The sequence below is a fragment of the Eulemur rufifrons genome, chromosome 1, assembly GCF_041146395.1.
Source record: "Eulemur rufifrons isolate Redbay chromosome 1, OSU_ERuf_1, whole genome shotgun sequence".
NCBI classification, from domain to species: domain Eukaryota; kingdom Metazoa; phylum Chordata; class Mammalia; order Primates; family Lemuridae; genus Eulemur; species Eulemur rufifrons.
In genome coordinates, this window is record NC_090983.1 from 51,557,942 (window position 1) to 51,574,104 (window position 16,163).

The window sequence follows — 16,163 nt, forward strand, 5'->3', positions numbered from 1 at the left end:
TGGGGAGCAGTGAGAAGGTTGTTATAGTTGTCTAGGAGGGAAATGATGGATGGTGATTTGCACTGGAGTGGTGGAGTTGAGAAGCAGATGGAATGAATGAAATAGACGGATTGAAGAGATTTAGGAGGTAGAGTTGAAGTAATATGGAGAGACTTTTGGTGACTAATTGGATATGGGGTGAGGAGGAAGAATCACATCAAGGATAAAACTCAGGAAGTTTGATTGATGGTAGTGTCATTCATCTAAATATGGAGTGACATGAGGAGGGGCAGGTTTGGTGACCCACTGAGATTAAAATACCCGTGTGCTTTCCAGATGGAGCTGCCAGGGTACAGTTAAGTATGAGTGTGAAACTCAGTAGAGAAATTTGAATGGGAGATATAAATTTAGGATTTGGTAGCTTATAAATGTTAATCAAAACTATCATCTCGTCATTCATTAGATACCGGGTACCTGCAATATGTTAGGTATTAGGCTAGACCCTAGTGATAGAAAAAATAGTGCCCTGTGGGAGTTCACATTCCACTGGGTTTGGAAAGAGAAAACACAGAGACGAGTAAACAATTTAGAGAGAGAGAAGTGCAATGAAGACAATAAACAGGGTGATATGATAGAAATAGGCTACTTTGAATATAGTCTTGGAAGGCCCCTTTTGAGGAATTGGTATTTGGGTTGAGAACCAAAGTACGAGGAAGAACCAGTGTGGAAAGAGCTAGAATTTATGGAAGATTATTTATCCATATAATATATAGGGCACATATAATCATAGATAATATGAAAGCATTATACTCAAAATATTAATGGTAATTCTCTCTAGGTGGTAGAATTTCAAGTAGTTATTTTTTTCCATATGCTTTCTGGTATTGTTTGAATTTTTTATACTAACATGTTCTTCAAATCCTAAAAACAAAAACCAGAGTCCAGGATTTGAGGGAGATCTTTCCAAGAAGAGAGAACAGAAAATGCAAAGGCTCTGCACTAGGAGCAAATATGACTTACGTGAGGGTCAAAAAGATAGGTATATCTGGAATGTGTGATTGAAAGGTAGAGTGATAGGAGGTGAGCTTGCAGAATCAGGCAGGTTCCAGATCATGGAGGTTCTGGGTTAGGAGTTTGAATTTCATTTTGGGTGTAATGGGAAGCTTGTAAAGGTTTAGTGGAAGAATGACATAATGAGATTTAGGAGGATTATGCATTCCACCATGTGGAGATTAGGTAAGAGGAGGACAAGAGTAGAAAGAGGGTGCTGTTATAGAAATTTAATCTAAAGATGAAGATGGATTAGACTGCCCAGTGACACTGGGGTGAATAGATGATTTGGAGATATTTTGGAGGTAAAACTGGTACAATTTGATAGGAAAAAATTGGAAAAGAAGGAATCAAGGGTGATACTTTGGTTTTTGATTTGAGATTTAGTGGAGGTAGAATTTTTTTCTTTGAGACTACCATAAAATTTTTGTTTACTCTTTAGTGCAGGGCATATTTTCAAATTGGAGCTATAGTTCATGAAAATTTAACTTTGTGTGTAGATATAAGAGCTAGAATTGAGTACATGCACAATATTGCAAAATATTAATAATTGTCTCTGCTAATTTATTTTCTTTCTTTTTTGAAAATTTTTGGAATGCTTTTTATCCTGGATGTAGTAATGAATTTTATAATGCTGAGCCCCTTTACCTGGTTTCCCTTATATTTTTTCATAAGAGGAGAGAAAAGAAATTTAGAAAGGGAATAAATATGAGATGTTTAGTTGACTGAAGTATTTTTAAATGCTTAAAAAAAACCCACTTTATATTTGTTTCCATATAGAGATTGATTTTTCTGATTATAAAAGATTTGTATGTAGTTGCAAAAAATGTCTGATAGGGAACTCTACTGCTCTAATTCTAATGGATATCCACAAATTGTGATCTACTAGGTCTGCTGTTATGACTCATAAGAAATTTTTTTGGCAAATAAATCATATGCTAATTGTTCTTTAAAAGTAGAAAAACTTTACTTCTTTAAAAATATTTCTTACAGTAAAAATAATGAAAGAAAAATGTAATTTCTTCAGTTTGATCTTTCTGCTATTTTGAGTACAAAGCTTTTATTATCCTTACTGTATCCCTTTGACTGTTCTGCATCACCTGCATCTCATATTTCTTGGCTTGTTAAGCTTCCGAGCCATTTTTCACTTTGTGTCATTCACATTTGTGACCTCGTCCTCAAATGTTGTAGTTTCTATTTCAATGAGCTTTTCACTCTTGGAAGCATAGACTGCTTATCCAACAAAGAATAGAATTGTCCTTCTGATCTATGACAATCAAAAAAGCATGAAATAAAACACAACAATGTGAAAATGGATGTTGAGGTAAATAGAAAGAAGGCTTACTACATGACATTTTCTTTTGTGTGTCATGTGAGCTATGGCCCAAGCTTATCCCTGGACTTTTTTGTTTTGGAACCAGTGTCTTAGTCCATTCAGTGTAGCTATAAAGGAATACGTGAGGCTAGGTAATTTATAAAGAAAAGAGGTTTATTTGGCTCATCGTTCTGCAGGCTGTACAAGAGGCATGGCACCAGCATCTGCCTCTGGTGAGCACTTTAGGCTGCTTCCACTCATGGAGGAAGGAGAAGGGGAGCCAGCGTGTGCAGAGATCACCTGATAAAAGAGAGGAAACAAAAGTGGGAGGTGCCTGGCTTTTTGTTTTTTAAAACAACCAACTCTCTTGGGAACTAATACAGCCAGGACTCAATTACCTCCTCAAGGTAGGGCATTAGTCTATTTATGAGGGATTCACCCCCATGACCCAAACATCTCCCATGAGGCCCCACTTCCAACATTGGGGATCAGATTTCAGCATAAGGTTTGGAGGGGCAAATATCTAAATGACAGCAAATAGTTTTGAGGGCTGGATTAGGATTTACTTAAACAATTGGAGGCAGAAGGAGCAATAAGGTGTATTGTTTGCTCATCACTGTTTACGTTGATTATATAGCTTAGAAATCTACCTGATACCTGCAAGAATTGACTGCTGTCACCACATTTCTAGTTTGCCAAATGCTTTTACCAGAGAGGTCATGGATCAGGACTGAGCATATATTGTATAACTATTCCAAAATAATCCTTTATGGTAAAATATCAATATTCTATAATAAGAAACTTTCAAATGTTACTATATTCACTGCAGGATATAATATGGAGGAACTTGGTATAATTCCATGCATTGTTTTTCTGTCTTTCAGATTCAATAGTATATTTATACCTCTCTCTGATCTTTTCATCTATTATTGAAACTTAAATTATAATCTGAATGCCAAATTTATTTCGTAGGAGTCATTAAGGCTTCTATAGTGAGGGAAGGTTTGGGTTACAGTTACAGTTTGGTGTTTCTGCATTATGCTGGTAGATCTACATTACCTTGGAATTGGTTCATTTTCTAAGTGAATAACCATTAAGTTTTGTTTCTACCATTAACTAACTCCACAAGCAATCTTATGTAGACTTTTACTCCTAGATACCTTATTTTTTTACAAATTATAACTTTCTGGACATTTTGTATCTTGTTCTTGGGTGGGAGGACTCAGTACTGTAATGAGATCAGTTCTCTCTAAATCTAAAAAAATGTGATCACAATAAAAATACCAACAATATTTAAAAAATCTAGGCACACATATTCCATAGTTTTTAGTAGAAAAATAGCACATAGGAATAGCCATGGTAATTCTGAAAAACGAGAGAAATGAGAAGCAGAGGTCTACCATGCATCAAATGTTTTATAATACTTCATTAATTGAAATTATTTGGCACAATGTATAAAGAGGCGCACAGACCATAGAAAGAGATATGAGAATTCAGAAATAAAAGGAATGTTTAGATATGGTTTTTATTTATATATGGTAAATATGACATTTCAAGTCAATGGGGGAAACTGTTGTTGAGTTATGTGCCAAACAAAGAAAAACAAACAAAAAACAAGAAAAATGTGATTCCTACCTTATTCCTTACACCAGAATAAATCATGATTAGTTTGCCTGAATGTGAAGGTAATTCTTGCTGATGCATTTGTCAATTAAATAAACTGATAAAATAGTTAACATAGTTATAAATATTGAGACCTGTATATCAATTCATTTTTAGCTATATTACTAAATCTCATCTAAAAGCATTTTGGTAAATTGGATAGAACTTATGTGGTTGTTTGAAAGAGAACACTTAAGTTTGGCAGAAAGGGTAAAATATAGGTAAAAATATGTTTCAAATCTGAAGGTTGGTGAAAAACCATCAGGTTTATAGAATGTTAATTATTTAGTAAAAATGAGGAAGGTTTGATTATATTGATTGAATTTTAGATATTCTGCTGTATTTCAACTTTTAGCATTTTTAGTTTGAGTATAGTAAAACACTGAATATTAAAGCTTTAAAATGTTTACTGTATCCTTTGTGTGATTCTGTTATATTGAGGTTCCAAGTATTTCCTGCTGGAACACATTTATATTTTTTTATTTCAAGTTACTAGATAATATTTAACAAAAATTCATGCTTTACTAATGTTTCAAATAACATCAATTTCATTCAGAAAAGAACTAGAATGCTTTGATGAATGTGAGTTGAGTTTTCTGTATCTTAGAAATGATTGTATACATGAATGTAGCGATTTTCTATACTAATTTTATATTCAACTATAATAATTGTCTTATTCATAGTACTTTTTTGGTTGATTCTTTGAGAGTTTTCAAGTATATGCAATCATATCATCTATAAATAGCAATAATTTTGCCACCTCCTTTGGTTTTTTGATTTTTTTTTTCTCTTGGCTAATTGTGTTAGCTAATACCTTCAGAACAATGTTAAATTACAGAGAAAATAGTGGACATCCTTGACATGTTTTTTGGAAGTGCTTCTAATGTTTTCCCATTGGGCATTATTCTGACTTTTGAGTTGAGACAGATATATTTGATCATGTTTAGGAATTTTCTATCTATTTTTATTTTAGGTTTTTTTTTTTTTTTTAAATCAAGAAAGGTTGTTGAATTTTGTTAATGTAGTTTCATCATCTATGGAGATAGCCATATGATTTTTCATCTTACATCTCTTGATATGAGGGGATTATATTAAATATTGAATCATTCTTGAATTCCAGGAAAATTGCTATTTTCAATGTTGTGATCATTTTATAAAAACATTTAAAAGCTTTATTTTTTAATGCCCTGGAACAGTTGAAATAGTCCTGACATGATCTGTCCTTTACAGGCTTGGTATTAATAGAATTCCCTTAGAAACCTTTTGGGCTTGGTGTTTCTTATAGAAGGTAGCTTTTGACTACTTTTAAAATTAAATAGTAGTTAATCTTTTAGGTTTTTTTGTTTCTTCCAAGGTTAGTTTTGTTAAAAATTATATATATATATAATATATATATTATATATAAAATTACCCATTCTATAGTTTTAAAGTATATTTGCATAAGTATAATAGTAGTAGTCATCTTCTCACGATTTAAAAAATTTTCTTTGTATCTATGATTATTGCTTCCTTACTGTTTATTTTGTGTATCTATATGTTTCTTTCTTGTTTGTTTTTATTAGCTGTTTACATATCCTTTTTCTCCAAAGAATCAGCTTTAAAAAAATTGTTGCTTTTTATTAATTCTCTTATTCTTTTCCTTAGGCTTATTTTATTCTTGTAACTTAAATTGGATGTTTAATTCATTTATTTTTATTCTTATTTATTAACACAATATACTGTACATGTATTTGGAACTGACATTTTCTGATCACTGCTTTAGTTTTATGCCACAGATCTTAATATGTGGTGATTTAATTTGTTTTTTTTCAAGATATTATGATTTTTTTTGAGGGGGTTGTAATATAGGAGTTATTTTCAGGTGGCAAGTGTATGTTTCTGTGTTTGTTTTTGCATTAGTTACTGTTTCTAGTTTTATTGCATTACTTTCAGAGAATGTTGTTAAATAATATGTCTACTTTGAATTTATTGAGTTTTTTTTTTTGTATGGTATGCTATTTGGCCAATGTTATAAGTGTTTAATGAACACTTGAAGATGTATTCTCTTTTTTCAGGTACACAGAGTTTAATATTATCAATGAGAATTACCTTACTATACTATATAGATCTTCTGTGTCCTAATGTATTTCTACTTTTCCCTATATTTCTTTTAGTTTTGCTTTATGAATGTTGATGCTTTGCTCTTTGATGCATAGATATTTCTGTTATATTTTCATTGTAAACCTTTTTTTTGGTTTTTTTTTTTTTTTTTTTTTTGAGACAGAGTCTTGCTCTGTTGCTCCAGCCACAGTGCAGTGGCATCATGTGGCATCATAGTAGCTCACTACAGCCTCAAACTCCTGGGCTCAAACCATCCTCCTGCTTCAGCCTCCCCAGTAGCTGGGACTATAGGTGCATGCCACCACACCTGGCTAATTTTTTCTATCTTTTTTTTGTTTTTTGTAGAGACAGGATCTCGCTCTTGCTCAGGCTTCTCTTGAACTCCTAAGCTCAAGCGATCCTCCTGCCTTGGCCTCCCAGAATGCTAGGATTACAGGTGTGAGCCACTGCACTCGGCTGTAAACACATCTTTTTAAAAGAACTTCTAATTTTGAAAACATTATAGATTAACAGGAAGTTACAAAAAAAGGTATAAGCAGGTGCCGTGTTGCCTCACCCAGCCTCCCCTAATATAGCATGACTATACGGTAGTACCACCTTATCCACTGTTTTTCTTTTTGTGGTTTTGGTTACCTGGGATCAACAGCAGTCTGAAAATAGTCTTTTGATAAAGAGAGAAATTAGATTCATATAACTTTTAATACAGTATATTGTTATAATTGTTCTGTTTTATTGTTAGTTGTTGTTAATCTCTTACAGTGCCTAACTTATAAATTAAATTTCTACCTATATGTATATATAAGAAAAAACATAGTATATATAGTTCCAGTTCCAGGCATCCAATGGGGATCTTGGAACTGATTGCCAGTGGATAAGGGAGGACTACTGTAGTAAATTACCACAACCAGGAAATTGACATTGGTTCAATCCACAGAGCCTATTCAGATTGCACCAGTTTTATATACATTTATTTGTGTGTATGTTATGCAATTTTATCACATGTGTAGCTTTTTGTAACCACCCCACAATTAAAATCCAGAACTGTGCTATCACCATAAGGCTTTTTTTTGCTACCCCTTTATAGCAATACCCCTCTTCCTCCACCTGCCCCTGCCATCCACTAATCTGTTTTCCATCTCTATAATTTTTTCAAAGAATGTTATAAAATGGACTCACATAGTATGTAACTTTTTTAAATTGGCTTTTTTAACTCAGTATATTGTTGAGATCCATCCAAGTTGTTCAGTGTATCATTAGTTTCTTCCTTTTTTCTTATTGAGTAGTATTTCATGATTTTAATAATATGCCACAGTTTGTTCACTTGCTGAAAGGACATTTGGATTGTTTCCAGTTTTTGGCTATTACAAATAAGGCTATAATGAACATTTGTGTAAAGGTTTTTATATGAACATAAGTTTTTATTTTTCTGCGGTATATGCCCAAGAGTGGAAATGCCTGGGTGTATGGTAAGTACATGTTTAGTTTTGTAAGAAATTGCTAAACTCTTTTTTAAAGTCTCTGTACCATCTTACTTTTCCACTAGATACATATGAGTGATTTGGTTTCTCTGCATCCTTGCCAGCATTTGGTGTTATCACTATTTTCTGTTTTGACTCCCTGATAGTGATATCTCATTGTGGTTTTAATTTGTATTTTCCTAATGGCTACTGATGTTTCATGTGTTTATTTATCATTTATGTATCTTCTTCAGTGAAATATCTGTTAATGTCTTTTCCCCAATTTTCTGATTGGATTATTAGTTTTTTGCTGTTGAGCGTGTGTGTGTGTGTGTGTGTGTGTGTGTATGTTTAAAAAAAAATTCACTTGCCCAGGCTGGACTTAAACTCCTAAGCTCAATTGATCATCCTGCCTCAGCCTCCCTGAATAGCTGTGAGTACAGGCATGTGCCAGCATACCTGGCTACTGCTGAGTTTTGAGAATTCTTTATATATTCTAGATACAAGTTGTTTGTTGGATATATGGTTTACAAATATTTTTTCCTGGTCTTTAGCTTGTCTTTTCATTCTCTTAATACAGGATTTTGCAGAGCAAAAGTTTTGAATTTTGATGAGGTCCAAGTTATTAATTTTTCCCTTTATCAATTATGTTTTTCTTGTCAAGTATGAAAACCCCTTACCTAGCTATAGGTCATGAAGGTTTTCTTTCATTTCTTCTTCCTATGCCTTTAAACAAAACATTTTACATTTAAGTTCATCATTCATTTTGTGTTAATTTTTGTATTTTTATATCAGGTGAAGTTGAGGTTGAGGTTTTAATTTTTTTTTGTTGTAGTTTTGTTTTGTTTTGCCTTGTTTTGCCTGTGGATGCCTAGTTGCTCCAGCACCATTTGTTGGAAAGGAATCACATCCTTTTTTAACTCTATAAAGTGACCTTTTTCTAGTTTAAAGCTTTTTTTTTTTTTAATTCAGCTTTTTAGGTATTAGGATCATAGCGCTTATTTTATCTGCATTTGATTGGTATACCTTTGCCCATTGTTTTGTTTTCAGTCTTAAAAAACACTTAGTTTTAGATGTATCAGCTTACATTATAGAGTTGGGTTTTGTTTCATGATCCAATCTGAAAGTCTTTTTTCTTTTACTCTAGTAAGTTTAGTCCACTTATATTTATTAATATGAAAGAAATTGGTCCAAGTTTTGAAGCATAATTTTATATTTTGCTTTTTATAATTAATAAAAACCTTTTTCTGTGTTGTATGTTAACTTTACTTTGGGCCAATGATTTGTAGATTTATGTGGGTATGAACGTATGTCTTCCTATGTTCCAGGCTAACTAGAATTTTCCTTATGATTCAAGATTTTATGAGTTTGTTTAGCTTTTATCTTTCTCTAGCCAGTGGAGTTAGGCAACTATACTTTTTCATAGTACAAAACTTCTTTTCTCCCCTCCCCCCCCCCCCCGCCATAGAAACAGGATGCTCTTTATAAATAGGGTATTTCTGAATGATTTCTTTTTAATGTCTTCCTTCTCTCTTTCCTTATTGGAACCAAATTAAGGAATTTCTGCCCGTAGCTGTGCATCTTGTTCTTACTGTTACGAACGTGGGTTTTAGGCTTTATACTTGGAAAAGTTTACTTTGTTATCTCCTTGTGAGAAATGCAGTTTTCTTTTTCTGCTTCCACTCTATTGAGCTTTCCCCTCTGTGATCTCCATTGATTTTGAGAGCCCTTGCACATATTTTGATGGTTGGATTTTAGCTATATCTCAGTTTTACCAGAGGGGAGTTTGCATTTTTGTTTTTGTTTTCTTTGTTGTTTGGATGATTTTTAAGAACAGAAGGGGGAAATGGAGATTATGCCACTTTTTAAATTAGAAGTTAGTAATAGTATCTTTAATATCTTCACAAAACAGGTTGCTACATTTTAATAAATTATATTTAATTATTGGGATAGCAAAACCTTTGTTGGGATAACTAGAACATAAGATTCCTGAAGTACTTTAGTTATTTCTCTAAATTTTATTTTAAAAATATGGAAGAATTTAATATAGCTCTAAAGAATAACAAATTCTGTATGTTCTACCTTTTCAATTATTGAAGACTTAACACATGGAAATGTGTATTTATTGTTTGATAGCTCATTTTCCCCAGGAGTAGTTCTGATAAAAACCAATAGTTTATTGTCCACAAAGGGAGATTTAGTGAGTTTTATTTTGAAGGGAGTATATTTCAATTGTAGTTTTTATACTTTGAAAATTATATATACTTTTTAAAAAGCATTGACTCAAGAAAATGTACTAATTTCCTATACTATCATTAGTGACTTTTTTCTAGAAAGAAAAGACTTTCAGACTGTAGCATGAAATAAAACCCAACACTATAATGTAAAATAACACATTTAAAACTAAGTGTTTTTTAAGGTTGAAAATAAAACAATGGGCAAAGGCAAATAAAATAAGAGTTGTGATCTTAATATCCCAAAGACTGAATTAAAAAAAAAAAGCTTTAAAACTAGAAGAAGCTCACTATACTAATTTCCTACACTAGAATTCTAGCCAGTATCTCTGCAATTCCTTCTCTCTTGTCCCCTATTTTCTTTCTCTGTAGTCCCTTGCTAAAACTTCTCACTCAGGTTGCTACTATTTCAGTGGGTTTGCAGTGGAAAAATAGTATAGGCCTTTTCTACTATCGTAGGATCCTTAAAGGGTTATGGGTACTATGCTTAACTTTCCTCTCTCCTTACCTCCCTACCCGTGTTAAGGACAATGCTCAGTGTCTTTTTTACTAGGAGGTAATTGTCCAAGTACCATGTAGGAATCTAGTGCTAGTTATTTTGGTGTTTTCATATCATAAAAATAAATTATAATATAAAAAATGTGTATTATCTATTGCTGTGTAACAAATTACCCCCCGAACTTGGTAGCTTAAAACAACAAATGTTTATTATGTCTCACAGCTCCTGAGGGGCAGGAATGTTGGGAGCAGCTTAGCTGGGTAGTTCTGGCCTAAGGTCTTATATAATTACAGTTAAGCTATTGGCTGGGGCTACAGTCATCTCAAGCCTTAACTAAATCCACACAATCACTGCAGATAAAATCATTGTAGAATCTTTACTCCTTCTGCTGTTACTCAATCTCCAGTTCATGGCTAGACACTTTATTTCTTTTTGCTGCCATCAACAGTGGCTTTTGCAACCCTCCTGACTTTCTTCATTCTGTTCTAATATTCCTTTTGCTGTTTCCTTGAGGTCTTTTTCTATTCATATAGGCTGTTTCTTGCGAGTCAGTATTTGGCTTCATTTTTTTTTTTTGTATAATCCAAGAAATTGTAAATCATGCCAAAGCCAATTGTCTTGCCACCACCAAAATGGGTTCTGAATCCAAATACAAAGATGACATCTGGTGTGGTCTTGTATATTTTGGCTAATTTTTCCCTAACCCACTTCTAAGGTCACACATGCTAACTCCTAATAGTAGTTAGCAGGCATCAGTTCTTTGTTGAGTGTGTACCACAGACCTCTGTTCCTCATCACATGGGCCTTTCCATAGACTTTCCTTACTGTTCTCATGTCATGACAGCTGGCTGCTTTCAGAGCAAGTAATCTGAGAGAGAGAGAAAGGCAGCAAGTGAAAGAGGAGGCCCAAAATGGAAGCTGCAGTCTTTTATAACTTAAGCTTGAAGTTACATACTATGACTTCTGCCATATGCTGTTGGTCACACAGATCAACACTGGTGAGGGGACTATACAGTGGTATGAATACCAGGAGACAGGGATCACTGGTGACTGCCTTGCAGGTTGAGCCCCCAGAATGGTAATGCCATATTTTAGAGTGAAGAATTAACTTTCATACCTATATTCTGAACTTATATCCTGATATAATGTATTTCTTTTATAAATGATGAATAATGTTTGTATACTTACTTCTGCCATGTTGTATGGAGAAAGAGCTGTTTTGCTATTTTTACATTGAATTTAAGAAATTGACAAGTTTGTGATTAGGGTCATTCTTTGAATTTCTTTTAATACTTTTCATACCATTTGATGTCTTAATGCAAGGCCTAAAGAATTATCCTTGTAAAATCTTTGGGAGGAGGTGTGTAGCTAAGTTTACTTAGCAAGTATTTATTTAAAGGTAAGGTTTTTTGTCCCCCCACCCTCCCATAGTTTATTCTATTGAGTAGAGAAGATCTCTGTAATATTAAATAATAGGGAAGAAGTAGCAACTTATGTTGGTTAGTATAATGCTCTCAGGTTTATAAAAGCAAAATGTGCTTTTCCCTTAATGTATAAGAATAGAAAAGATAAATTTTTGGCGTTGATGCTTACTTAGTAAGAAGGAATTTTATTATATTGTTCTCAATCTTTTGGAGGGTTCATAGACTCCCTTCAGATTGATGAAAGCAATCTTCTCTCTAGGGGAATGAACTTACGTACACAAAGACAATTTTACAATTTAAGGGGACGCTCAGAAGGTCATGGATTTGATGTTGAGAATTCCTCTTTTCAAAGCACAGGTAGACTTCTGATGTTTTCTGACAGAAGTATTTTTTGGTTTTCGATATATAAAAGGAAACAATGTACCTAACTCTAATTGGAAATACATAATATATTTGCTTTCATTTTATATGGCTTCTAATTCACTCGTCCTAATGATGGTTTTTGTTTCTGAATTTTGCTTCCCCTTTAGCATCTGGAGCATAAGAACAGTACTTATTTTCTTCTTTTCCAAGAGAACAGAAAGAAATAGTAAGTTTAATTTCCAAGTTTTTATAAATATTAAAGAAAACTATCTTATAGTATGTTGGTTTATAAAGACAGGTTGTAAAATATATTGAAATGACAATGTCGTTAAATAACGAAGAGTTGTTTATTGTAAAACATAAGAAAGGTTTTGAATGATCAAAATGGTTCTATTTTTAATTTGTGTTATTTCCATCTTTTTCATTTAGAATTTTTCTTACACAAAACAAACATTTCTTTAAATCAAGAGAAATTATATTTGTTAAACTAATCCTTATAGAAAACTTGTTTTATTATAGAGTAGAATACAGTTACACATCTTTTGATTTGTTCCATTAATTGCATCATTCTCTTTAACCTCACAGCCCATTGGCCTCTTTTTTTTATTGAAAATTTTGATAAAATCTCCTTCTGTATTTGTTTAATATATGTACAAGTTTTAAAGATTTTCAGGTCTTAAAACTATGAATTATAACTAACCAGACATATACACATTTCATTTTAAATAAATTTTATGTATAACTTGTTTTTTCTTGTTTTAATTTTTTATTGAAAATTTCAAACATATACAGAAGTAGACTAAATAGTCTAATGAACCTTCCTGTATCTCTTACCCAACCTAAACAATTATCAGCTCATGATCAATCTTGTTTCATTTTTACCACCTCCCACTTCTTCAGACCCTGTATTATTTTGAAGTATAGGCCAGATATATCTGTCTATAATATACATTTTCATACCTAGAAAAGAATTTTTAATATCATAAAATAACAAATATAAAAATACTACATTTTCAATTATCTCATGAATATCATTTGTTTTAAAAAATAATTTGTTTGACTCAGGATCCAAATAAAGTTTGTATAAATATATAACTTTCAAATTGCCCTCCTTACTCATGATCACTCTTTTCTTCTACTGAGTTTAGGCCCTATGCTCTAACCCAGTGACCATTTGCTTGACTCTTTTGCCCGTTCTTCCCATCCTACTTAATCTGGCAAAGCCTACCCTGTTTAACACATTGACTACCATGTGAGTTGTATTTAACTTAGGCTAGTTTTGAGCCTGGGGCCTCATGAAGCAAAACCCTGCATTGGTTCATGAAAATCTTACTTGTTGATGTTCTTATTGTTACAGTTAGTATTGACGATTTAATTCTAAAAATGTGGATTGCGTTACATGTAACTCACAAACAGGCCGGGCGCAGTGGCTCATGCCTGTAATCCTACTACTCTGGGAGGCCAAGGCGGGAGGATTGCTCAAGGTCAGGAGTTCGAGACTAGCCTGAGCAAGAGCAAGACCCCGTCTCTACTAAAAATAGAAAGAAATTATCTGGACAACTAAAATATATATGTAGAAAAAATTAGCTGGGCATGGTGGCACATGCTACTCGGGAGGCTGAGGCAGAAGGATCGCTTGAGCCCAGGAGTTTGAGGTTGCTGTGAGCTAGGCTGACAACACGGCACTCTAGCCTGGGCAACAGAGCGAGACTCTGTCTCAAAAAAAAATTATGAACAGAAAACAATAAAAAATAACAAATTAGAAAGGATCATTTTGTTTAATAAAACACTGTGGCCCTAGGGCAAAAATTTTTTTTTCTAGTGTGGCAGTCAATGTGTTAAATACAATTATATGCTTGACCTATGGCTGGCAAAACACTATTTTAGTGAAATACATTTATATGCTTAATTTTACCAGAACAACTAAATTTGTTAGAGGAAAATCCATACAACATGCTGACCAGACTTGTTTTAAATCTATGATTGCAGATACCAAATGAACATTCAATATGGCTGTATGATCTTATTATAGTTACTTAGTAAATTCACTTTTATTTCCTGTTTGAGCGCATTGTTTGATATTGTATTTCTCGTCATTTCACTAATACCTACCTCCCCAACAAAAACCAAAAATCAAATCTTACCAAACCAGCCAATAACTAAGTATTAATAAAAAAATGAAAAGCCACAAACAAGCAAAACTCCACAAAATCTACCATCTACATAGCCACTCTTAACTGATAGTCTCACTTTATACATCAAATGGATGTAAACAGATGAGAGCTACCTCTACCACCAAATCCATCATCCCTCAGTATCTGCAGGGGACTGGTTCCAGGACCCCTAAGGATACCAAAATATGAAGATGCTCAAGTCCCGTATATAAAAGTGGCATAGTATTTGCATATAACCTATGCATATCCTGCAGTATATTTTAAATCATCTCTAGATTACTTATAATCCCTATTATAATATAAATGCTATGTAAATAGTGGCTATACTTTATTGTTTTAAAATTTGTATTATTTTTTATTGTTGTATTGTTATTCGTTTTTCTGAATATTTTTGATCCGTGGTTGGTTGAATCTGCAGATGTAGAACTCTCCCATATGGAAGGGCTGACTGTGCATCAATAAAGTACCATACTCAGTATGTTCTCATCATTCATTGTATTCTGGAAGACTAGCCTTGATCTCATCTATGGCCATCCTTATTTATGCTCTGAATTCTAAATACTCTGGCTATCTCAAGAACTTTGTTCTTATGGTTATCTTTTGCAGTTATCTTCCCTTTAGCATCATCTGTTTCTATTGTATTATTCCTATTGGCATACAATCCTGCCTCTATAAACCATCTGAGGGGGACCAATCTTGACCCCATATTCCTTTTAAGTTACCACTCGTTTCTCTTTCCTCTTCAAAATAAAATTTCTTAAAAAACTGTCTATAATTAGTATCTCTTTTTTCCCTCACCTATTCCTTCTCAAACTACTTTGTTTGATTTTGTTTCCACTACTTTTTACTGTAGTTGCTCATTTCTGGGTCATCAATGATCAGTGTCTTGTCAAAGCCAGTAGTCAGTTCTCTTTTTTCATCCAGCTTGATTTCTTAATAGCCTTTGAATTAATTCAGTTATCTGCTCTTTTTCTTGAGACATTTTTATATTTAAGCTTCTTTGACAGCACTTCACTGGTCATTTCTTTTTAGTTTTGTTTGCATATACTTCCTCTACTAGAAGTTTGTCCATGGCTTTCTCTTTTTGATAATTTGTTTAGGTCTATGCTATGTAATAAAATCTTATGTGATGAAGAAAATAATCTGTATCTACTGTCCAATACGGTATTTGCTAGCTGTTTGTGGCTACTGAGCTCTTGAAATGTGACTAGTGCAACTGAAGAACTGGATTTTAACTTCTATTTAATATTAATTAGTTTAAATTTAAATAGCCCCATGTAGCCAGTGTCTATTGTATTGGACAGTATATCTCTAGGTGATTTTGTCTATTCCCACAGATTTAAATATTGTGTATTTGTTAGTGTTTTCCAAATCTAAATCTCCAGCCAAGACTCTTCCCTTCAGCTACAGGTTTGTATACCTGTGTAATTGAAATTTCCACTTGGGAGTTTAGTAGACATCTCATACTTCACATGGCTAAAATAGAATTATTGTTGCTTCTCCACTTTACCCTTACTCCCTCATACCTGCTCCTCCTTGTGTCATCCCCATTTCTATAAATAGTTAATCCTATACAACTAACTGTTAAGACTTGTGAGGTTCTCCAGAGAAACAGAAATAGGAGATATTATTTTTATTATTATTATTAGGAATTGGCCCATGTAGTTATGGAGGCTGAAAAGTCCCAAGACATATAGTCAGCAAGCTGGAGACCCAGGAGAGCTAATGGTTTAGTTCCAGTCTGAATCTGAAGGCCTGAGAACAAGCAGAGCCAATGGTGTAAGTTCTAGTCTGAAATCTGACAGGTTCAAGACCCAGAAAGAGCTGATGTTTCAGTTTGAGTCTGAAGACAGGAAAAGATGGATGTCCTAACTCAAGGCAGGCAGGCATGGGGAGTTTCCTCTTA

The 16,163-nt window shown here is 33.3% G+C and overlaps 1 protein-coding gene across 2 annotated transcripts in view; it reads left to right on the forward strand.

Moving 5' to 3' along the window:
- The window catches only part of LNPK (lunapark, ER junction formation factor), a 64,016-nt gene that overhangs the window by 10,501 nt on the left and 37,352 nt on the right, over nt 1-16,163 (forward strand). Inside the window, exon 5 of one of the 2 annotated variants that reach the window (XM_069470608.1) lies at nt 12,251-12,309. The exons of the other annotated variant lie outside the window; for it this stretch is intronic. Coding sequence (XP_069326709.1) covers nt 12,251-12,309 — 59 coding nt within the window. The remainder of the gene's footprint in view (nt 1-12,250; nt 12,310-16,163) is intronic. 2 annotated transcript variants of the gene reach the window in all.